Genomic DNA, 24,176 nt, shown 5'->3' with positions numbered 1-24,176 from the left:
GATGGGAGAAAAAAAAACTTGTTTATAATTTTGTTTCCAATTTTTTTATTTGAATTGTAGAGGATAATACTCATTTTAAATTCAATTAAATAAACTATCAATTTGATCAAAGGTAAAACAATGAGAAACTTCTAAAAGTTTGTAGTAAAATGAAATTAAGAGGGACTTCACTGTAAATAACCCACAGCAGCAACAAACACTAGAATAGTCTCCAACCGTCCTCACAAGTCACAAGCTCCACCGGTCCACCGATTAAGGAAACTGAAAATTTGAAAAAAAAAAGAAATTAAAAAAAAAAAAAAAACAATCGCGTTAGCACAAGATTCAAAAACAGCAGCAAGAGAGAGTAGAAAATTCAATTCAATTTCAAAACACTAGAGAGAGAAAAGAAAGAGAGAGGATTCTTCTTCATTTCTTCGCCTTGTACGTCGTCGTCTTGTCTCTTCTCTTCATTTCATTTCTTTTCTGTTCCTTTTCCTCTCTCTTTCTCGCCCTTTTCAAAACTTTCACAAATCTTCCCCAAAATCACCAGATCTAGGGTTTCTGATTCGATTCGGTTCGATTTGATTCGATTCAGTCGAATTCGAATCGATCGATCTCCTTTACTGACTTTGAACTATCAGATTTGGAAGCTTCAGTAACTTAATCAATGGAGGCGATCGAGGAACTGAGTCAGTTGTCGGATTCGATGAGGCAAGCTGCGGCTTTACTTGCCGACGAAGATGTTGATGAAAACTCTAGTTCGAGTTCTAGAAGGAGTTCAACTTTTCTAAACGTCGTCGCTCTCGGCAATGTTGTAAGTTCATATTTCTAAGGGTTTATGAGTTGTTTGATTGAGTAATAATAAGGATTTTTGATTGGATCTCTGCTGGAACTGTAAATATCTGATGCGATCAAGTGAATCTAACCGTTTTACTTAAGTTGATTTGATTGTAAGTCATGAGAAATTACTTTTAGTTGCTGCGGTTTGGTTCGGTAACTGCTGATTAGTTGAGTGTTTTATATTCACTAAAATTTTGCTTTGGACTGGTGATGCTTTCAGTAATTGGTGACTCTGGGTATTTTTTTCTTCTTTGTTTTTGCACAAATTTGTTAGGGAGCTGGGAAATCTGCTGTTTTGAACAGTTTAATTGGCCATCCGGTTCTGGTAAGTTCGATTTCTTGAGGGGGTTTAAGCTAGTTTTTTGAGTTTTACTTTTGATTTGAGTTTTTATTTTTGTTTCTATGCAGCCCACTGGTGAAAATGGTGCTACACGTGCTCCGATAAGCATTGATTTGCATAAGGATGGTGCTCTGAGCAGCAAATCAATTATTTTGCAAATTGACAACAAATCTCAACAAGTTTCTGCAAGTTAGTAACAGCGCACGATACATCTTTATTATAGTAACAGCACATGATGTATCTTTTTTACTATGGTTCTTATTTATTGATTTATTTTTTTCCAATTTGATTTTTGGTTACTTGACGCTAGGAATATCAGACACCTCCTTTGAAAATTCACACTGTTCTGATTTGCTTTCTGAGCCACTGGGTTTCAAGTTGCAACTTGTCTCTACTGCGGTGTTTGTCTTATGATGTCGGCATTTCTTATGACTGCTACCTGAAAATTTTTAACTAGCCAATACAACCTTTTGGATTTTCTTGATTGATTTTATAATTGAAGCTAAACTTTATATGCATATGGCCAGAATTTTAATTGCAGTTGATCTCTAAGGAAAACAAATTTGATGGAGGGGTCTGTGGTGAAGTTAGGAGTAGTAGCAGATATTTTTGTGTAGGTTTCATTCAGTCATTTTCACATTCTATATTATCATTGTTTTGCAGGTGCCTTACGGCATTCTTTACAAGATAGGCTTAGCAAGGGTGCCTCTGGCAAGAGTCGAGATGAAATATATCTGAAGCTACGGACAAGTACAGGTGAGTCATTTGCTATTTACACTATTTTACAGCCTTCTCTCTTTCTCTCTCTCTCTCTAATCTTATGCTACTATCTGCATTATAGTTGTTTGATTATGTTTCCAAAATTAATTTGGCTGAATAGTTTTTTGTGCTGCATTATATTAAAAAATAGATGATCATAAAAGATAAGTTACTGTAATTGCTAATTGTTAATTGCTAATATGATTACAATATGTTGGTGCTAAGAGAAATTTTAAAATTAAAACACCCACAGAATAGAATGACCAGGTACCCTTGATCCTCTCGGCAAGTGTGTTGAGTGGGAGACCACGATGATGAAAGCACTAGAAATCTTGCGAATAGATCAATTTAATTTTAAGTCTTATTGACAGTTAATTTGTCATAGGCCTTGAACAAGGGTTTTTCATTTTTACATTTTAATAATTTGAGAGGTTGTTTTACGACAAAAAATATCAGATCGCGTCAGGGTGAAATTTATAGAAATAGAAGTGAATAGGGATTACGGAAGTGAACCAGATGTCGGCAAACTAAAATCTTCCCTATAGTGTAGAAGACCAAAAACCATCAAAACTTTGAAACAATTACATCAATGATGAGAATCTAATTGCAAATGACCTCCATTTTTGGAGATTAGATATTACCTTGTTTTTGATGTGTGATCGTTCATTTGCAAATGATCTGCAATTCTGGAGATTAGATGATACCTCATTTTTGATGTGTGATCATTCATTAGAAATACATTTGATTTTGGCTGAGTACTGGGTCAATTCTATTCAAATTGATAGTTGAGAGGCAGATTTTTACTAATTTTTAATAGATAATAATCATACTGAATGGAAGTAGACTGTTGAAGATTGTGAAATACTGCTTCCTCTTGGCCATCCTTTGCACTGTTGTTTCTAGCAGACCAGGCCACATGAGAACCTGCACGGGCAATCAAGGCTGCTTTACCCTAAGATGATTCTAGTGACCTCAAACTTCTGCAGACTTGATTTTTACATGGTTGAAGAATTGATTAGGGACTTCGATATGTGCTATATTGATGGTGATGATTAGGTCAGCTAATATTGATGATTCTATAGCTAAAGTTCTATTTGAACCTTAGAGAGCATATTTTTATTAATTTTTAATAGATAATAATCATATTAAATGGAAATAGACTGTCGAAGATTGTGAAATGCCGCTTCCTTTTGGCCATCCTTTGCACTGTTGTTCCTAGCAGACCAGGCCACCTGGGAACCTGCACTGGCAATCAAGGTTGCTTGACCCTAAGATGATCCTAGTGACCTCAAACTTCTGCAGACTTGGATCTTCCTCTTATGTTATCTTGAGCCAGAGGCTTGACTTTTTATATGGTTCAAAAATTGATTAGGAACTCTGATAAGTGCTATATGAAGGGCAGCTAATATTGATGATTCTATAGCTAAGGTTCTGTTTGAACTTTAGAGAATGTCTTGGACCATAATGCAGGTCGTTGCGAGCTGTCAGTGTTCTTTGTCTATATGTGCTAAAATAGGAAGTAGAATACCTGCTGGAAGAAGAGGTGGGGTTTATATTGCTATGCCCTAAGCCGTTGTCCTTTGTTGAGTAAAGACATTCTTCATGTGTTTGAACCCTTCTTCTTTTCTTACACTGAATTCTCTTGTTCTAATCTTCAGCTTGTTAGCCATCAAAAAGGTAATATGGGAAGGCTAAGCAATAGGTTGGGAATGTGGATGTTGGATCGGGCGCTCATGATGGATGATATTTCATGCTTTTTAAATTGAAACTTGTCTCATTGAAACTTGTCTCTTAATCATGTCTTGAAATTTTGTTTGAAACCTTTAAGAACAGGATTCTGTATTGCTTAAGATTTTTAATGAGTAGAAACTTTGAATTATGAGGGAGGAGGAGCTTCCACCTTGTGAGTCATCTATCACATCAAGGGTTCTTTCTTTTCTACAGGGTAAAATAACCACGTGACAACATGAACATTGGTGTGGTTTGAGGTTTTAAATAAGTTCTTAGCTAGCATCTTATTTATTCAATCATTTACAGAATGCAATGCTGATAAGAAATTCAAGTAACCATCATTGAATTGGAATTGACAGGTTTGGCCGCCAAATATTTGCTTAATTTATTATTCTAGTCCGTGCTTCCCCCACGAGAGTACTGCCCTTTATATAGTAGTTCTTTAATCATTCGTGAGATCGAGCTGAGAGGAAAAAGGAAAAAGTTGCATATTGTTAGCATGCCTTAGAAATTCAGAATAATGTCCAAGTGCAGTTGATAATCCTTGAATTATAACTTTTAGCATGAGAGATATTTTATGAGCATAATTTCCATCTTATCGTTTTTTTTTTTAAAAAAGCTCCAATTTTGGGGGCTCTTGTAGGTTAGCTCCATGAAGCATATCATCTTGTAGAATATCTGTGGTTTGAGTATTTTATAGAATGACTTTGGAATTGGGATGAACTGGCTTTGTTGTCAAGGTACAATTTATACTTTGAAATTTGGCAGTCTGAAATCATGTTGGTTCGGTTCTCTTCAAAATTGCCATATTGCATGCAGCTATATAAAGCTTTTGTAATCTGCTGTTATAATCATGCTGAATTTTAATCACTACAGGGACTGAGCTCCTTGTATGTGCTGTGGATTACAGTTGCTTGATTCGTTTAATGGCACGGTGTTTTGCAAATGGTTTATTAACTTTTTTGGTGCCTTATCTAATGGTTTTTTTTTTTTTTGGGGTCTTGATTTTGCAGCGCCACCATTGAAATTAATTGACTTGCCTGGATTGGATCAACGAATAATGGACGATTCGTTGGTGAGGGTTTGTTTAATTTTTTTAGACCTTGATGCTCTAAATATTGATGTGTCCCATTATATATTTATTTGATAGATGTTATTTGCTTGTGTTTTCAATGATGGAAAGATGTGGTCTGTTCTTTGCTTGTGAATTATGGTTGGTAACTTATAAGTTAGTAACAATAATTTTGTGATGTCCCTCATAGGTTAGTGAATATGCCGAGCACAATGATGCAATTTTACTAGTGATTATTCCTGCTGCCCAAGCGCCTGAAATTGCTTCATCTCGAGCTCTTAGAGTTGCCAAGGAATTTGACGGAGATGGTAATATGCTTAACATTTTTATACCTCTAATTTTACTGTCAAATTTTTTGATTTGTAAATCAAAAGATGTGCTATTTATGATTTTCATAATCTTTGGCACACTAGTACATTTTTTGGTGCATCCTTTGAAGTTGGAGGAATGTAACTCTACCTTCTCCTTCCTATTGCTATCATGACTGTTTCCTTGTTAATTCTTTATCTCGCTAATTTGGGAGCTTATTTTGTTAACGTCAGGAACCAGAACTGTTGGTGTAATAAGTAAAATAGATCAAGCTTCTGCAGACCAAAAAGCTCTTGCTGCTGTGCAGGCTCTCCTGTTAAATCAAGGTCCACCAAAAACAGCTGACATTTCGTGGGTTGCATTAATTGGTCAATCAGTATCAATAGCTACTGCTCAGTCTGGATCTGAGAGCTCCTTAGAAACTGCTTGGAGGGCAGAAAGTGAGTCTCTTAAGTCTATATTGACTGGTGCTCCTCAGAGTAAGTTAGGCAGAATAGCATTGGTGGATGCTTTGGCTCAGCAGATCCGCAAGCGTATGAAAGTCCGGGTGCCAAACGTCCTCTCTGGGTATTAAATGATTTCCACATGCTGCACGAAATGTTTTAATTTTACACATGTTTTAGTTTATCTTTGGAAAGTTGTATTCTTTTTTTCTTTTTTTTTTCTTTTTTGACGCATGAAAATGATTTTCTTGAACACACTTAGATCTTTGGAACTTGTTTTACTGTCACAAATGGATTGTGAGAACTTGGCAATAGGAAGTTCGAGATACATTTAACCATTAAAATTTCTCTTCTGCCTGGTAGGCATGTCATTACTAATCATCATGCTTGTACTTGTCTTCGATGGTTAGAAGACGATGATTATTGTTGTTATTATATATTATTATTATTTTTTAACTTCTATCACCTCTATAACTCTTTGTCTTGCACTTTGCATTGTAGTTAATAAACGCCGTTCAGTGGGAGTTAAAATTGAAAATAAGGATATCTTAATTCATATAATTAATTATTCCTTGACCCTTTTTCATGACCCAGCTTAATGAGTAAATATGTATTCAGTTTTTCCTTTATGAAGGATATGGGTACTTCTTCCAGTTATGGTAACTCCTTTATTACGTATATCTGTGCAGATTACAAGGAAAGTCTCAAATAGTTCAGGATGAGTTAGTGCGGCTTGGTGAGCAGATGGTCCAGAGTGCTGAGGGCACAAGATCTTTGGCTTTGGAGCTTTGTCGTGAATTTGAGGATAAGTTTCTGCAACACATTACAACTGGTGAGGTGAGTTATTTTTGTTTTTGTGCTTGGTGACTTTCATGTAGCACATGTCTTCTTTCTTGGTTTGCTTATATTGTTTTGATTTCTCAATTTGTTTTTCAATAATAGTGTAAATTATTGTGTACAAGAAAAAGCTCTATATAGAGATTTGAAGGAGGAAATATTGTAAGAGATGGGATTGTGATACTATCACCTCTGGAATTGAAAGCCTTCCATAAAATTAGATGGAAGTGAGCTCCATTACTTTTATCAATTTGTAATCCCTCTCATTGTAGAAGTTTACCTGGTCCTTGGACCTCTAATGAGAAGCTTCTTAATGTATAATGTGGATACTGCTTCTACCTAATGGAATGTGTGAAGCTGGCAGAGACTAGGGGTCTTTTGTAGGAGAAATGATTTTTTCAAACCTATTCAAGTGCTTAGAGGCAGTGCTTGTTTTTACTAAGTCAGCTGAGGAGGGGTTGATGTCTGCTTTGCTGTCATTGTAACCTTATTAGTTCCAGGTAGCTCCTCTAAAGTTGTTTTTGCTCTCTGAAGCTTTTTCGGTTGACGAGTGTGTCTGGTCATGGAAATGTAGGGGTTGGATTCCAAGTGTTGGAAGTTCATATGGTAGTATGAGGAAGGCCCTTTTTATGATCCAAATTTGGTTAACTAAAAATGGATCTAATTGGTAATTCATGCTTGTTCTGTTCCTTTGGTCTTTTATTATTTTTCCCTTTTTCTTACTTATAAGTTTCAGGCCATGTCTAATTGATAAATCTCTAAGTATCAGTACTTCTTCTAATTAAAATAGTTAATGTATCCAAACTTTGTTTAGTGTCCTGCTCTCTGTTTTTATTGGCTAGTGATTCTGGTCTTGCTTTTTTGAGTGGCCTACGGTATTTTCCTCCGTCACTAACTGAAAAGTATAGGATACTGATTTTTTGAGATATTAGTTCTCATAACATTATATCAATGCAGGGTTCTGGTTGGAAAATTGTTGCCAGTTTTGAGGGGAATTTCCCGAACAGGATCAAACAGCTTCCTTTGGACAGACATTTTGATATTAATAATGTCAAGAGGGTATGTTGGTGCTCTATTGCTTATATCTATTGTGTTCCTGTTGTGTATCTCATAATTTTTTAGATTTTGCATTTGCATTGATCTTCTCATATTCATTTCTTATCAGATTGTGTTAGAAGCGGATGGCTATCAACCATATCTAATATCCCCTGAAAAGGGTTTGAGATCTTTGATCAAAGGTGTCCTGGAGCTTGCAAAAGAACCGTCTCGTCTTTGTGTTGATGAGGTAATGGAGCCATGTATATAAAGATTTTACCCTTTTTCTCTTTTTATGATGTTGAATGTTAAATTTTTTGATTTGGCCTTAACATATGGTTCCTTCATAGTATTGTTAGTCAATAGTATGCTCTCTGTTGGATGCATGATATGGACATCCAAATGATACACCTTTTAATATTTTTCTGAGGCACTACATTTTATGTTCTTTTTGTTCCGCAAGAAAATGCTTAACTAATGACAAGGACTTCAGGTTCAATAAGAAGGATTTGTCAACTTTTATTTGACTTGAGAGGTCAGATATTCTTAAAATTTGTTTTTCTAGAATAGGTACATCAGGTCATTTGATGTCTTTTACCCAATTTTCTGTATGGATGGCAGTGAAAATCTCAAGCAATTATTGTTTCTGCTGACTGATATAGTTCCTGGCTGACTGGTAAAACAGGTACACCGTGTTCTGGTTGATATAGTTTCTGCTTCTGCAAATGCTACACCAGGCCTGGGAAGATATCCTCCTTTTAAGAGAGAGGTATGGCCGCTTTTGATTATGTGTCACAATAGTTTTTCTGCATTTGTACATGATTAGATCTATATGTGGTTCAAATTTCCTTTTCCGTGTGACAATAGTTGAATGGTTTGAAACTTTTACAAGGTTGTGGGCATTGCAAGTGCTGCTTTAGATGGGTTTAAGAATGAAGCAAGAAAGATGGTGGTTGCACTAGTTGACATGGAGAGAGCTTTTGTCCCTCCCCAACATTTCATTCGTTTGGTGCAGAGGAGGTATTCTCAAAATGTTTGGCTGGTTTATTTTACGTAGTTATGTCAAGCTGTGATATGATTGTGGTTTATTTTACGTAGTTATGTCAAGCTGTGATATGATTGAACTTCTTTGATATATTTGAGATATGTGCAACATTGTCTTCCGGATATCTGGATCTGAGTTCTTGTTGTGGGATGGCTTGTCAATATTGATTTCTGGAACATCATGCTTAGAAAATGCTCACACTACGAACTTTTCTGAAATTAATGCCATAGAGTTTATTTCTTCTCTCTCCCCAATTTTGCATGAGCTGAGTTTTGAATGCATGCAAATGCAACTCCACGAATTTAGAAAATTTGGTATTTATTAGTTTAAATACTATTGTTGGGTATTTTCCTATCAACTTAAAGCTAGCAGTTTTGTATTTGACTTTTGTTGTCAGTCGGCCTAGTGTTTAGATCCGATTGTGTTTGTGTGGGTTTGGTTCCAGATGATATCAAATTCTCTATGCATGAAACCAGTGTTTTTTAGTTTAAACTCAGTTGTTTGGGCCTCTTCTATTAGTTTAAGCCTTTGGGACTAATGGTTGCTTAGCATTACTATTTATTTCTTCTCTAAGTTCTTTCCTGAAAATCCTGTGCACCATGCTTATTGCGTAATCTATTTATTTTTTTAGGATGGAAAGACAGCGGCGAGAGGAGGAGGTGAAGACGCGATCTTCGAAGAAAGCAAATGAGGCAGAACAAGCAATACTGAATAGGGTACGATGTCCTTTTCCTGATGTAATTGGAGTATGACATGAGGAGGATGGGACATACTGAGGAGGCACTAGTTACTTTTAATTTCTCCTTAAGAAACACATTTAAATCTCTACTTTACGTTTTTCCATATATTCTCCTTCAGGCAACCAGTCCTCAAACAGGTGGTCAGCAAACTGGTGGAAGTTTGAAAGCAATGAAGGATAAATCCAGTCAAGCAGAGAAAGAAGCAAATGAAGCTTCTGCTTTAAAGACTGCAGGCCCTGAAGGAGAAATAACAGCAGGTTTGTGGAAAAAACTGTCTGCATCTTATGTTATTAGGCTTTACTGAATTTTTCTTCTTAATGTTGTTTTTGCTGTGTGTTGTGTGGTGTTTCATTATTGTGTCAATGATTACTGAATTCAGAAGGCTGTCTATCTTTTCCTTTTATTTGAGTGAAAGATCTTTTAGGTCTGGTTAATAGTCTCTTGACTTTCCGGAATTGTTATGATTTTAAGTCCTGATGGAGGCCTTCATTGAAAGATATTTAAACAAACATTTTTAATCTATTGAAAGAAATGATCATGGGTTACTAGATGGGCTTGAGTCGTTAGTCTATTAACCTTGAATGCATTTGATCTATAACAATACCTGTGGTACGTCATTGACTGGAATCTTTTGCATTCATAGTCATTCACCAGAATCATTTGAATATCACTATACTGCTTTCCGATTCTCTGGGGGTAACCTTGCTGTTGCTTGTGTTGAAATAAGCCGAGATTCATGGGGGTGGATGAAGTTTTGAACATCAAACTCTTTCTTGGCTGTGTCATGGTCTTCTAGCTTATGCTGCATTGGCTTGTTCATTTTGTTCCTTGGACTGCATTTGGAGGAATAGATGCCTGAATTCAGTATGAGCAAAGTTAAGAGTAGATAAAATACATCATATATTGCCTGGATGGAAAATTGTAGATTCCAATTTGTGGGACAAGTCTCTGATTGCTAAAGTAGTATTAAGTGGGGTTGGTCCCGGATGTGTATCTTGACATTGTCTTAAACCTTCATTACTTTTTCATCAAGCCATAAAGTGCCTGCATACAAGTTGAAAACCAGGAAACTTGCAACTGCTGCCCAATACTATATACTGTTGTAGCAGATAATTAGCTATTTAATAATTTTGGTATATCTCATTAGTATTTGTGGAATGCCTTTGAAATCCTTGCATGCATGCTTCATATCCCAGCAGTTTATGGATAAAGGCATGTTAATCCCCCTCTAGATGAAATTACTTAATTGCTTAAATGATTTTTTTTTCACAAATTTATATTTAGAAGTTTGTGACTATTTTTTGTTGTCCAGGTTTCTTGTTGAAGAAAAGTGCAAAAACTAATGGATGGAGCAAGCGATGGTTTGTTCTGAATGAGAAGACTGGAAAGGTTTGTAATTAACATTTTGTCCCATACGCTTACATTTTTTAGACATGGAGTAGTAATGCTATTCAGATGTTTTAGGTGCTTTTGGGCATGGTATCTAACCTTTGTTAAATGATTTTAGCATTATAAAATTTTTAAAATGAGTTACATTCTAGCCTCCATTCTCTTATTTTTTATGTTTTTGCATTAAAGAAATATAGGACACTGTTATGATAGGCATGATTTAATCTCAATCATCCTTTGTTTGACAGCTGGGCTACACCAAAAAGCAAGAGGAAAGGCATTTTCGTGGTGTCATTGCTTTGGAGGTATGGAGAATTACTACTCTGTTTCAGTTTTGGTATTATATTATTTATTCTATTGTCACAACCTTTTTTCACCATTTTGTAGTTTATTTCCATCTTACTGGCTGGGCAGGAGTAAGTTGTATATGAATAGGCCTATAAATAACCTTTATCAATGAAGTTTGCCTTATTACTGCAATAGGAACACTTTCTAAGTTAAAATGGATAAAGATGGCCAATAATAAATTTAACAAGTTAACAGTTGCCTCACATACTAACGAACTTCAAGTAAAATATTTTAAGCTTTTTCTTAGTTTTACAAACTGCTAGTAAAATTTTTTAAGCTTTTTCTTAGTTTTCTTTGGATACATGCTACCCAGTGTTCATTCCTTTGGATGTTACTTTCAATATTTTACCAAGTAGCTTCTGTTTTGAGCTGTTTTTCATCTTACTTCGCAATAATCTATGTACATTTGCTGGCGCAGGAATGTAATATTGAGGAGATTCCGGAGGAGGAGGAACCTCCAGCAAAAAGTTCGAAGGATAAAAAGGCTAATGGACCTGATTCTGGGAAAGCACCAAGTCTTGTATTTAAGATTACTAGCAAAATTCCTTATAAAACTGTTCTGAAAGGTATTCTTTATGTTTAAATCATGGAGTTCCTCTGGCGGTAAATTTTCTTTTTTTATTCATTTTTTCAAATTGATCTGCCTTTATCTTGCAGCCCACAATGCTGTTGTTTTGAAAGCTGAGAGCACCGCTGATAAGGCGGAATGGATAAACAAGATAAGCAAAGTTATTCAAGCTAGGGGAGGACTTGTTAGAGTTGCTGAAAGTGGTCATACGATGCGTCAGAGTCTTTCTGATGGTTCTCTTGTGAGTTTAAACTCTCTTAACTTTGCAATACAAATTTTGAAGTAAAGAGCTATGTACCTGTGAAGGATGTTGTTCCTTTTGCATATGCATAGAAATTGTGATCGAGTGTTAATTTCTTTTCTTGGTGGTTTTTCTAGGATACAATGGCTCGAAGACCTGCTGACCCTGAGGAAGAACTTCGATGGATGTCTCAAGAAGTACGAGGTTACGTTGAAGCAGTTTTGAATAGTTTAGCTGCTAATGTGCCCAAAGTAAGCTCATTCCTTAACTTTGCCAATTTAATATTTTCAGTTGGTTACTTAATAGATCTGATATTTTTGTCAATGGTTGAGCAGGCAGTTGTACTTTGCCAAGTCGAGAAAGCGAAGGAAGACATGTTGAATCAGTTATATAGCTCCGTCAGGTTGATGGCTTTCTTATTTCTCTCTTATCAATTAATGATCATTTTGTTTGTAGTAATTGTGCATGGATTCAATATATGGTAACATTATTGAAATTTTGTTTAGAAAGCTGATTGATGCTAACATAATTTGTATTTTACCTTGGGTAGTGCACAAAGCACGGCAAGGATTGAAGAGCTGCTTCAGGAGGACCAGAATGTGAAGCGTAGGAGGGATCGCTATCAGAAACAGTCTGAACTCCTGTCTAAACTAACCCGCCAACTTAGCATTCATGACAACCGAGCGGCTGCTGCCTCTAACTGGTCGGACGGTGGTGGTGGAGCAGGTACGTGGTCTTTTGTTCATATACCAAGTGGAAAAAATTGTTCAATTTAACATTTCCCTTTTGTCTGTTTAAAAAATTATAACATTGAACTTTTGAGTAAATATCTATAGTCTAATGACAGTGGATCTTTTCTTAACCTAATTGTTTGCTGATTTTGGAATTAAAAATTTTGTTCTGAACTTGAATTAATCTACTGTTTGATTATTGGAAAGGTTTCTCAGGTGACACTCAAGAAATGCTAACCAAACCTATTAATTGCTTGAACTGTCTTACTATTGAGCTACTTTCTGACAAAAGATTGTTAGATTGATTTGTTTGTACCATTGGATTTTAAAATTTTTATTTATTTGTACCATTTAATTAAAAATGTTTTTTTTTATAAGACCGTCATTTTGATTTTAAAATGTTTGTTAAATCTCTATTTGAAACATTTTGATGATGGAAGTATTGGGTTATGTAATATGCAGAAAGCAGCCCTAGAACAAGTGCCGCATCAGGTGATGACTGGAGATCCGCATTTGATGCTGCTGCCAATGGACCTGTAAGCCTTCGCAGCTACTCTCGGTCTGCATCCAATGGTCACAGCCGGCGTTACAGTGATCCAGCTGAGAATGGTGATGTGAGATCTGGTTCAAACTCGGGCAGTCGTCGTACTCCTAATCGGGTGCCGCCGCCTCCGCCACCAACACAGTCAGGCTCCAAGTACTTTTAGGTGGCTTACAGATTTTGGTTGACAATTCATATTTTCTCTGCATATTTTTAGTGAGTGAAGGCCTGCTTAACCACTCATGATTCCAGTAGTTGGTTAATCACTTCTTTAGAATCTTCAAAAGAGGGTGCTTTGTGTAAATAGGACTATAGTTCCTGAGCTGAAAGTCAGGATTTTACGGCTTGCCCCTTGTCAGAACTATGAATTCAAAGTGTATTTGAATTCCATTTATCATATTCTTCTATTCATTATTTTGTTTTTGTTTTTGCTTTTGCTTTTTGCTCCTCCCCTCATTTTTGGACGACGGTATAGTTGTATTTGTTTGTGTCAGTTCTGGATATATGCTTTTGGACTTTTGGACTTTTGGCTTTGTATCATTTGGAAAATTCTTGTAAGGGGAGAGATATAAAAATATTTCATATATCTACTTCTCTATTAAAGATGCAACTTTTTGTTGTATTTCTGAGTTGGGATGTTGCTTGGCGATTAGTTTTTTTTTTTTTTTTGACAGTAATTGGTGTCTCATTATAATATAACTAACTCTTTTGATTGTTATTGATTTAGTGAATCAAGGTGGCCATCATACGGGGCATATTTAATATGTTTTCCCTCTACATTATTTGTTTAATTTTTATTTTATTTTTATCAACTAATTTTTATGCACCTCAGTTAGTCTGTAACTGTACGAGTATAATGGTTTATTTATGTATTTCTTTTTTAAAATTTTGAAGTAATCTATCTCTTATCAAACTGCAACAAGTTAATAGATTATTTTCGTTAAGAGCCCGCGGACAGACGCAAAAGCCTATACACTAGACAGTCATTGCCGATGGTTATGACTTATGGTGCGAACAATTTGAGAATGACTGTAGCTCTTAGTGTTTCTCTCTTAATTTGCAATGATAGTTACAAGTAAATTTGAGATTTCTTCTTATAAAATGATTTGTGAAATTAATGTGTTCACTTAAATATTAATCTGGTATATTCTTTTAATATAATTGTTTTTTAATTTAAACATCCAAATTGATTATAGAATAAATGTAGTAGACTCCAATTAATTTTGTATTATATATATTAATATTTTTGTAACGTAATTTCGTGACTTGTATATGAACATTTTCCTTGTACAATTTCTTTTAATAATTGCAATATAGTATTGACTCAATCCTATTAGGGATTTATTTATTTCTTTTTCTTTTTTTTTCTTTTTAAATCTCGGCAAAGCTTAAAGAGGAGAGCCAAGAGAGCAAATTTGTTAAACAAACAAATTAGAAAAACGAAAGGCATTAAGGTAATAGCTGAAAATCATAAATAATTGTACTTTCTACATTGCGGCGTGGAAATATACGAATAAATTATGAAGCAAAAATTTTCAGACATACTGAAGCTAAAATTTTTAGACACATTGAGTTCAGACCGTTAAATAAAATAAATTAATTTGATTCCTTTTACTATAACCTTTTTTTTCGCAAAATTTTTTAAGGAATATGCACTAAAAAATGTAGCCATATCTATGATGGTACCTGAAACTTTTTCTCTAATCTCTCCTATTTTGTTCTTCAATTATTGCAGCTTTATAAATATTTGTTTAAGATGATCGAAAGAAAAAGTTTAGGTACTACAGATACTTTTAGTCATTAGATATAATTAATGTAATTGTATAACTGTAGATTTAACGACTAAAAATAATTGTGGTACTATACCACAGATGCAACATAATTTTACCCCGCTAATTGAGTGTGTTAAATAGGTGTTCAGAGTAATCATGTTATATTATTTACAATAAATTATTTTTAATAATTATTATATTATAGATGTTTTTATAATAATTTTTTAATTAAAATATAAGTATTTTTAATAATTTTTCAATTAAGTCAATCAGTCAAAGATCCAGTGGTTAGAGCAGCAACTGTTAAAGAGAACCGATGTATTCTGCATAGTCGCGATCATTTTGATTCAGTAATTGTTTTCATCTCATCAAATATCTTTCTAGTCAATTGAATTTTTGTTATGGCTGCTTATTCTTCTTCTCCTTCTTCTCCTTCTTCTCCTCGAAACCATAAGTATGATGTTTTTCAAAGTTTCAGAGGAGAGGACAACCGTGACAACTTTACCGGCCATCTTTATTCAGCCTTGTCTCAGAAAGGCATTGAAACTTTCATTGATGACCAGCTTAACAGAGGAGATGAAATTTCACAGTCGCTTGTGGATGCAATTGAAGCATCAGCTATTTCACTCATCATTTTCTCTGAAGCGTATGCCTCTTCCAGATGGTGTCTCGATGAACTTGTCAAAATCCTCACACGTGAGGTGGCGAACTGGGTCTTTTGGGGATTCATTTTTGAAGCTTGAAGAAATGTTCAAGGAGAATTCAGAGAAGCTGCAGACTTGGAGGAATGCTTTGAAGGAAGCGGCCGGTTTGTCCGGCTTTCATTCTCAGAACATTAGGTAATCAAATTTCTTTTCTCATACCATTATGGTGATGCAACAGAATGTTATTTTCTGCTTGATTAATTACCAGCGCCCCAGCCAGTTATAGTGAATTTTTTTTTGTCAAGTATGCTGAATTATGTACTTCAATTTTATTAGGCATCCTAGTGTCTTCCGGCAAGTGATTTGTGGAATTGATATTTGACGGTTACATTTGGTGTGCTAAATTCTGTATGTGTTAAACTCATTTGAAAGAATTTTGACAGAGTTATTGAAATCAGCATTTGTGTGTTTTCATTGGGTGTTCTTTCATATTTCAAGTAATTCCAATCTGTCACTCATATTCCTATTTAAGAGTTATTGTCATATTTTCGTGCAAATCCCTCCTATTTGAACTTATTATTTTACATATTTGCTAGGTCTGAATCGGAACTTGTAAAGGAAGTTGTTAATCAAATTTTGAAGAGGCTGGCTGAAGTCTCTCCTTGTAGTAATAAAAACCAGTTGGTTGGAGTAGAATCAAGAGTTGAGGAAATTGAATCTCTACTAGGTGCTGAGTCGAAAGATGTTTACGCTTTAGGGATTTGGGGCATTGGTGGTATAGACAGGACAACAATTGCTAGAGCTATTTTCAATAAAATCTCTAGTAACTTTGAAGGTTCTTGCTTCCTTCAAAATGTTAGAGAAGAATCACAAAGACCGGGAGGATTAGGTTTCTTGCAACAAAAACTTCTTTCAAAATTATTGCAGGATGGCATTGTGATTCCTGATATTGCCCTGAGCTTTAGACAGCTCAGCCGCAGGAAGGTTCTGATTGTTCTTGATGATGTGACTTGTTTCAGACAAATAAAATCCTTAATCGGAAGTCTTGATTGATACATGGCAGAGAGTTGAATCATAATAACAACAAGAAATCAACAAGTGCTTAGAAATTGTTGTGTCAAAGAGAAATATGAGATGAAGGAATTAGGAGATGATCATGCACTTGAGCTTTTTAGTCGACATGCCTTCAAACAAAACAATCCTCATATAGGTTTTGAGGAACTGTCAAGCAGGGTCCCACAATATGCTCAAGGTGTTCCATTAGCTATTGAAATTTTGGGTTGTTTTCTATTTGAAAAAGAAAAACAATTTTGGGAAAGTGCAATAAACAAATTGAAAAGAATCCCTAATATGGAAATCCAGAAGGTGCTAAAAATAAGTTTTGATGGTTTGGATGATGAAGAGAAAAATATTCTTCTAGACATTGCTTGTTTCTTTAAATGGAAAAATAAAGACTTGGTCATAAAATTTCTTAATGCTTGTGGCTTCACTGCACAAATAGGAATAAGTAGTCTTGTTGACAAGTCTCTTATTTGTATGCACGGCAACAATATAACAATGCATGATCTTCTACAAGAAATGGGTAGGGAAATTGTACGGCAAGAATCAACGAATGATCCAGCAAAACGTAGTCGGTTGTGGCATCATGAGGATATTATCAAAGTCCTGACATCTAATACGGTAAGCATTTTGTTAGAGAATATATTATTTTGGAATGCTATTTAATATTCAAAGTTTACTTATAATCGTATAAATAGATGGGTTTATAAAATTTATAAAAGATTGGCAATGATTAAGTGGGAAAAAAAAAAGAAAAATTGGAAAAAAGGAAACCAGTAGTACATGATGTAGCAATAATGTATAATTGCTATGTCAATTTGTATATAACAGTTTGCGGACAAGCATTGATAGTTTATACGTTGTCTGCATTGATAGTTTATACGTTTAGTATTACTTGTATTATCCTGTTTCTTTGTAAGTAGGTTTAGATTTACCAGTTTGATTGCCAAACAATAACTATCTACTTGAATTGTATAAATTTGATTTTAACATTATGGTCTTTTTATTGATTATTAGGGGACTGAAGCAATTGAAGGCATTTGCTTGGATATGTCTAAAGTGAAAGAAATCCATCTAAATCCTGATACTTTCACAAAGATGAGTAAATTGAGATTTTTGAAATTCTATTGCTCAATCCATGGTGAGAACAAATGTAAGGCATCTGATTTCTAAGGTCCTGTATTTGCTGAAGTGAGGTATTTTCACTGGCATGGATATCCATTGAAATCACTGCCTTCAAATATTCATCCAGAGAAACTAGTTTTACTTGAAATGCCTCATATTCAACAACTTTGGGATGGTGTCCTGGTATGTATATCTTAACATATGCATGCAATGTTTAAGTCATAACATTTAATTATCATAGCATGCTAATGATTTGTCTTGACCTCTTTTTTGTCTCAGCAGCGTTGTGTTTGAGAAGTCTTCAGTTAATGTTAGATAAGGAGATGGAACTACCACAAAATTAACTCCAAGTGAGGGACTAGTAAAGCAGCCATATATTTCCACACGCATTTTATTCAATTAATTAATTTATGATCACATCCCATATCATATTATTATTGTATCAACTTGCACGGTCGTAACAATTAACAGAAATTTTCATTAAAATTATTATATTAATTTTTTAATAGAAATAAGAAAAAATTTCTTTAATAGTGAAAAAACATGAGATGAAATCGGGTGTCCTTTGTCATGAGTCAACTTTTTAGAAAGAAATATACAAATGAGGGAATGTGGCGTGTGAAACGTATTGATGTACGACAAACATTTTCATTTTATTTTTATTTAACTTTCATTTATTTTTGAATAAGCTGTCATCAATTATTTGTTTCTTGCTCTGCACGTACACGACAAGACCGACTATTTGCACCCTTTCAACCTTTTTAGCTGTCATGCTCTATTTTCTTTCTTCACTTGGGACACGGCTACCATGCAGGGCCTAAAATCCCTGTATGGTGCAGGGGCTGACATTGAGCCATTGGATTTAGTTTATTTGAATCCAACGGTTGGGATTTTAATTTGAAAGAAAAGGAAAAAAACGTGAATAAAAGCGTAAAAAGAAGGGCAACCGGAAGAAAAGCATTTTCATCTCCCTCTTTCTCCCCCACCCCCTTGTTCTTCCTCCCCCCCGGCGGGAAAATTGAACCAGAAAATCCTCATCTTTTTCCCTCTCCATCCCCACATTCTTCCTCGCTCTCGCGCTCCTGCTCACACTCATGTTCCCGCTCCCGCTCTCGCTCTCGTGTTAAACACGTTCTCAGATGAATCACAAATTATATTAGAAAAGAAATTGCAAAACAAAACCCAAGCCTAATCACAAATTCGAACCGGCCGAGAGCTTGATATTGTGATTTTGATGGATTTGGAGTTGAAAAAGATAAAGAGAATGAAGATGATGAAGATTGAAAGAGATTTTGAGAAGCAACTTGAATAAAAAACGGCTTGAGAGTGAGAAATTTAGAGAGAGAAAAGTTCGGTTAAACCCTAGGATGAATTTGAGATATAGAGTTTTGGATGTTAAAAATGAATTTTACGGATGATTTTGAGTAAATGAAGTGATGGGGAATCATTTTTGAGACTCAATTTGATGCAAAAAAGGAAGAAAATGATGGATTTTGGAGTGAGATTGAGTGAGGAGTAAACGGTTTTTAGAGAGAGGGGGAGATTCGGAATGCCGAATGAGAGGAAGAAGATGAATAGTAGAAATAGGTCCCGTAACCGGTTTGTCGGATTTCACTAACCGGCTAGCCGGTTGTGACCAGAAGCTTACAAGCCGTAAACGGCTTGTCGGTTTTACTGGAATCGGAAATTCGGTTATGTTCCAGCAAGTCCTTCACTCGAATCCAGTTTTCCAAATATCACAAACAGGCTTGCCGGTTGGATCCAGAAGATAACACGTTAAAACCGGCTTACCGGTTTCCTTAACCGATTGGCCGAATGAATCCAGAATGCTGGCAAAGTGCAGCTCGAATCTGGATTTCCGAATTTACAGAACCGGCTATTCGGTTAAATCCAGTGAAGGCCATACGCGAATCCGGTTTTCCGGATTGATAATCCGGTTATCCGAATATTGACCTGAGAGCAACCAAAGAAAATGCGGCTCACCGATTTGGACAATTCAGTTATCTGAAATTTGTCCCGAGAGAAATCAATAAGAAAAACGGTTTTCCGAATGAGAAGAAGTGGTATACCGGTTTAGACTTGGAAATCTTTTTGTCTCTAATTGGGCAAGCTCTTATACTTGTATTACACACCATTTTATTTTTGACCTTTTAAAATTGATTAATTTTAAATCATTTTGAGATTTAAAACCTTTCAATAAGCCATTTAATGCATGAAATATAAAATTATAAAATTACAAGCATATCAAGCTATCTAATTCATGAAGCATAGATTCATATAATAACAAACATATCAAGCCATGTAGTAAAATATAAATCAAGATGCAACATTCATCATTCCAACAAACATTAAACAACAAACATGAAACATCTTACTTAAAATAGACAACAACGAACATAAAATATGAGTACATTGGTAACAGTGAACATACAATGTCAAACATGAAATGTAGAACATCAAACATGAAACGTGGAACGTAAACATGAAACGCGGGCAAAAAAGAAAAAATTTGGGGTATTTGAAAAATTATTACATGAAACATTAAACAACAAACATGAAACATCTTACTTAAAATATGCAACAATGAAGATAAAATATGAGTACCACGGTAACAGTGAACATACAACGTCAAACATGAAACGTAGAATAGCAAACATGAAACGTAGAACAACAAACATGAAACGTGGAACGTAAACATGAAACGTGGAACGTAAACATGAAACGGGGGCAAAAAAGAAAAAATTTGGGGAATTTGAAAAATTATTACATGAAACATTAAACAACAAACATGAAACATCTTACTTAAAATATGCAACAACGAACATAAAATATGAGTACCTCGGTAACAGTGAACACACAATGTCAAACATAAAACGTAGAACGGCAAACATGAAATGTGGAACGTAAACAAGAAACGGGGGCAAAAAAGAAAAAATTTGGGGTATTTGAAAAATTATTACATGAAACATAAACAACAAACATGAAACATCATACTTAAAATATGCAACAGCGAACATAAAATATGAGTACCTCTCTAACAGTGAACATGAAACATAGAACATCAAACATGAAACATAGAACATCAAACATGAAACATAGAACGTAAACATGAAACGGGGGCAAAAAAGAAAAATTTTGGGTATTTAAAAAATCAGTACATGAAACATTGCACAACTAACATGCAACAGATCACTTAAAATATGCAACAACGAACATAAAATATGAGTAGCTCTCTAACAGTGAACATGAAACATAAAACATGAAACATAGAACATCAAACATGAAACTTGAACGTAAACATGAAACGGGGGCAAAAAAAAAAAATTTCGGGGTATTTGAAAAATCAGTACATGAAACATTGCACAACCAACATGAAACAAATCACTTAAAATATGCAACAACAAACATAAAATATATGTACCTCCGTAACAGTAAACATAAAACATAAAATATGAAATATAGAATATCAAACATGAAATTTGAACGTAAACATGAAACGGGGGTAAAAAAGAAAAATATTGGGATATTTGAAAAATCAGTACATGAAACATAAAACATAAAATATGAAACTTAAAATGTTAAACATGAGATACATTTTATAGAAAATAAATAAAATTTTTGTCTTTTTGTTAACACATATTTTATTTTATTTTTTAAAATAGTTACAATAAAAAATATTTTTTCCATTTTTACTTTAATTATCCTTTTCTACTTATTATTATTAAAATATTATTCGTTTTAAATATTTTTTATTTTAATTTATTGAAATAAAAAAATACATATTAATGATAGCAACCGGCTGAAAAACTGATTGCTGCGAGTTATAAAAGTTATTTGGCTGCCAACAATAAAGGGGTCAATAAATTGACCCCCTCTATGATACAGGGACTCATCATAGCCGTGTCCCTTCACTTGGGATCAAACAGTCAGTAAAGCTGCATCTTCAGTGGAATTCTTATCCGCAGTGCTTGGAAAATGAGACGAAATTGATTATTACTCGGGACAGCTCAAATGACAAGATAGTGGACTCCGCTACCATATTACTAGTTTCTACATGTTTTGTTTGGATTGTAAATTACTTAAGTTTCAGGAAGATTCCCACTTCCAAGCATAATATATTCTGCCTACTGCCTAGTGATTGATTTCGAAATTTCGAAGTTGGTAGCTGCTTTTGTTAATTATATCTTCATCACTTGCAACCTTTTATTGCTTTTCCAAGTTAATTTTGGGATAATTATCAGAAACCTATTTTGAGGTTTGGTGTATTCTCAGTTCGATATATTATATTCGTGTATTCTCATATGCCTCCTCTAATGTTGGTATTCCATTTCTTTAACCGTTTGTTGCATTACAAAATGATCAAGTTACCCCAAAAAAAAATAACTTGTATACTGAAAATAAAGAATTGTGTACCAACATGTTTGTTTTGGCGCCAAAGAGATGTAAATACAATTAAAATATCAAATCATCCCTACTATTTTCCAAAATGACTTTGATGAATGAAACAAACAAAAGATTTGATCCCAGTATTAAATAAATATATATATATGAAAGGAGTGAAAAAATTTTGAACTTTAGAAATACTTTTTTGACTTTAGAAATAGTGTAACACTATTCACGTCAAAGAAGGAAGATAATGAAGCCAATTCCCCATATATAAAGCCAACAAAATTAAATTGAGTGAAGCCTTGCTTAAAAAACCCATTCCATGATCCCAGTCCCACCACGCACTTTGTATAAAATTCAATTTATTAGAATAATTGGAATCATTAGGAGAGGAAATATATTTGTGTGCTTAGGACTACATATAGTTCCTGATGAACGTTGGGATTTTTACGCGTTCCCCTTGCCTCTATGTCAAAACAATGGATTTAATTAAATTGCATTTGAAATCCACTAAGCATATTCTTCACTTCATTGTTTTGTTTTTTTTTTCTCTCTTTTTTTCCCCATTTTTCAATCCTATCTCATTTTTGGATGATATAATGAACATGTTTGATCAGTTCTGGTCGGTTATCATTTGGAAATATTACATTTTTTTTTATCCCAATGCGATATATTTTCTTCTCCATTGAAGATTCTCTGGAGTCTGGACGCTATTAACCAAAAAATGCAACTTTTTTTTCTGTTTATAAATTGCTTCTGTACCCAAAGTTGTAAGTACTTACCAATAACTTGATAAACTTCAATAATAAATAGGATTTAAAAAATGAACTTGAAACATCTATATAAAATATTGGAATTCAATGAAAAGAGTAGGAATATAAAACCAAAAAGTTGTGGAAAAAAGAGTTGAAGAGCTTAACCTAAAACTCGGAAAGAATTATAAAAAATCTGATAAATCCAACAAGAAGTAAGGATCAAAAAATAAACTCGAAACATTCACAAAAATATTGGAATTAAGTAAAAAGAGTAGAAATATAGAACAAAAAAAATAGTGGAAACAAGAGTTGAAGAGCATAACCTAAAAGTTTGAAGAAGTTAACAAAAATCTGATAAAGTTTAACAAGTAGTCGAGATCTAGAAAATGAACCTGAAATATCCAAGCAAAATGTTAGAATTCAATGAAAATAGTTGGAATATAGAACCAAAAAGTGGTGAAAATAAGAGTGGAAGAAGTTAACCAAAAAATTGAAATAGCTTAATAATAATTTGATAAATTTAAACGCGAAGTAGGGATCTAAAAAGTAAATTTGATACATTTACCCAAAATATTGGAATTCAATAAAAATAGTAGGAATATTGAACCAAAAGTAGTGGAAAAATAAGTTGGAACAACTTAGTAATAATTAGATAAAGTCTAATAGAATATTGAGATTAAAAAATAAACTTGAAATATCAACCTGAAAACTAGAAATTTAATGAAAAAAATTGAAATATAGAACTAATAACTGATGGAAAAATGAGTTGAAACAACTTACTAAAAATTTGATAAATTCCAACGAAAAGTAGGGATTTAGAAATTGAACTTGAAATATCCAAACAAAATTTTGGAATTCAATAAAAAGAGTAGGAATATAGAACTAAAAAATGGTACGAACAAGAGTTGAAAAAATTAACCCAAAAGTTGAAATGATTTACCAAGAGTTTAATAAATTCAAATGAGAAGTAAGGATCTAAAAACTAAACTTGATATATTTACCCAAAATATTAAAATTCAATAAAAATAGTAGGAATATAGAACCAAAAAGTGGTAGAAAAATAAATCGGAACAATTTATCAAAAAATAAATAAAATTTAATACATTACAGAGATATAAAAATAAACTTGAAATATACACCTAAAAAATTGGAAGTTAATGAAAAAAGTGGATATATGAAACCAAAAATTAGTGGGAAAGCGAGTTGAAACAACGTACCAAAATTTAGATAAATAACCATGAAAAATAGAAATTTGAAAAATAAACTTGAAATATGCATTATAAATATTGGAATGTAACAAAATAAGTAGGAATGTAATCATTTTGTGATATGTTAATATTTTTTATATATTTTTTGTAATATTTTTAAATTTTAAATTATTACAATCTTTTTCCTCATTTAATTACAATTTTAACCTTTTTTCTAATTTTTTCATAATTTTTTTACATTAAAAACAAATAAAAATATAATTTTCAGTATATTAT

General features: G+C 33.8%; 3 protein-coding genes across 5 annotated transcripts; all 3 read left to right on the top strand.

The window, feature by feature from the left end:
* The first annotated feature begins 250 nt into the window (after positions 1-250).
* LOC102620454 (dynamin-2A-like) lies at positions 251-13,580 on the top strand. Of its 2 annotated transcripts, XM_052438977.1 has the most exons (22): positions 254-796; positions 1,097-1,147; positions 1,231-1,351; positions 1,826-1,918; positions 4,666-4,727; positions 4,915-5,032; positions 5,267-5,600; positions 6,166-6,313; positions 7,271-7,372; positions 7,479-7,598; positions 8,034-8,117; positions 8,241-8,368; positions 9,025-9,109; positions 9,252-9,390; positions 10,446-10,522; positions 10,771-10,827; positions 11,289-11,436; positions 11,528-11,679; positions 11,817-11,930; positions 12,015-12,082; positions 12,230-12,405; positions 12,873-13,580. In XM_052438977.1, the coding sequence occupies exons 1-22, from the start codon at positions 650-652 to the stop codon at positions 13,115-13,117; spliced, it is 2,769 nt and encodes a 922-aa protein (XP_052294937.1). In that variant the 5' UTR covers positions 254-649; the 3' UTR covers positions 13,118-13,580. The 2 variants fall into 2 exon arrangements, with proteins under 2 accessions (XP_052294938.1, XP_052294937.1); XM_052438978.1 differs by lacking the exons at positions 12,015-12,082; positions 12,230-12,405 and having other exon boundaries at positions 251-796; positions 12,873-13,095.
* A 1,406-nt stretch (positions 13,581-14,986) lies between these two features.
* On the top strand, positions 14,987-18,512 carry LOC112498267 (putative disease resistance protein At4g11170). Of its 2 annotated transcripts, none has more exons than XM_052438991.1 (4): positions 14,987-15,562; positions 15,964-17,047; positions 17,444-17,734; positions 17,831-18,512. In XM_052438991.1, the coding sequence occupies exons 1-2, from the start codon at positions 15,180-15,182 to the stop codon at positions 16,418-16,420; spliced, it is 840 nt and encodes a 279-aa protein (XP_052294951.1). In that variant the 5' UTR covers positions 14,987-15,179; the 3' UTR covers positions 16,421-17,047; positions 17,444-17,734; positions 17,831-18,512. The 2 variants fall into 2 exon arrangements, with proteins under 2 accessions (XP_052294951.1, XP_052294950.1); XM_052438990.1 differs by having other exon boundaries at positions 17,834-18,510.
* Positions 16,502-17,845, top strand: LOC127898715 (disease resistance protein RUN1-like). Its single transcript, XM_052435927.1, has 4 exons — positions 16,502-17,047; positions 17,444-17,528; positions 17,619-17,734; positions 17,831-17,845. The coding sequence occupies exons 1-4, from the start codon at positions 16,502-16,504 to the stop codon at positions 17,843-17,845; spliced, it is 762 nt and encodes a 253-aa protein (XP_052291887.1).
* Positions 18,513-24,176: the final 5,664 nt, after the last annotated feature.

This window comes from Citrus sinensis, chromosome 3, assembly GCF_022201045.2.
Source record: "Citrus sinensis cultivar Valencia sweet orange chromosome 3, DVS_A1.0, whole genome shotgun sequence".
Classification (NCBI taxonomy): domain Eukaryota; kingdom Viridiplantae; phylum Streptophyta; class Magnoliopsida; order Sapindales; family Rutaceae; genus Citrus; species Citrus sinensis.
The sequence above is the reverse complement of the archived record's forward strand: the minus strand, read 5'-3'. Positions and strand labels throughout refer to the sequence as shown.

What these genes read in the sequence shown, in the direction of transcription:
- LOC102620454 (XM_052438977.1), top strand. Translation starts at nt 650, where the DNA reads ATGGAGGCGATCGAGGAACTGAGTCAGTTGTCGGATTCGATGAGGCAA. An exon ending in GTCTTTCTGATGGTTCTCTT is followed by an intron (nt 11,680 to 11,816) that starts GTGAGTTTAAAC and finishes TGGTTTTTCTAG; the next exon opens with GATACAATGGCTCGAAGACC. An exon ending in GGACGGTGGTGGTGGAGCAG is followed by an intron (nt 12,406 to 12,872) that starts GTACGTGGTCTT and finishes TGTAATATGCAG; the next exon opens with AAAGCAGCCCTAGAACAAGT.
- LOC112498267 (XM_052438991.1), top strand. Translation starts at nt 15,180, where the DNA reads ATGATGTTTTTCAAAGTTTCAGAGGAGAGGACAACCGTGACAACTTTA. An exon ending in TTTCATTCTCAGAACATTAG is followed by an intron (nt 15,563 to 15,963) that starts GTAATCAAATTT and finishes CATATTTGCTAG; the next exon opens with GTCTGAATCGGAACTTGTAA.
- LOC127898715 (XM_052435927.1), top strand. Translation starts at nt 16,502, where the DNA reads ATGAAGGAATTAGGAGATGATCATGCACTTGAGCTTTTTAGTCGACAT. An exon ending in AAGTCCTGACATCTAATACG is followed by an intron (nt 17,048 to 17,443) that starts GTAAGCATTTTG and finishes ATTGATTATTAG; the next exon opens with GGGACTGAAGCAATTGAAGG. An exon ending in TGATACTTTCACAAAGATGA is followed by an intron (nt 17,529 to 17,618) that starts GTAAATTGAGAT and finishes TATTTGCTGAAG; the next exon opens with TGAGGTATTTTCACTGGCAT.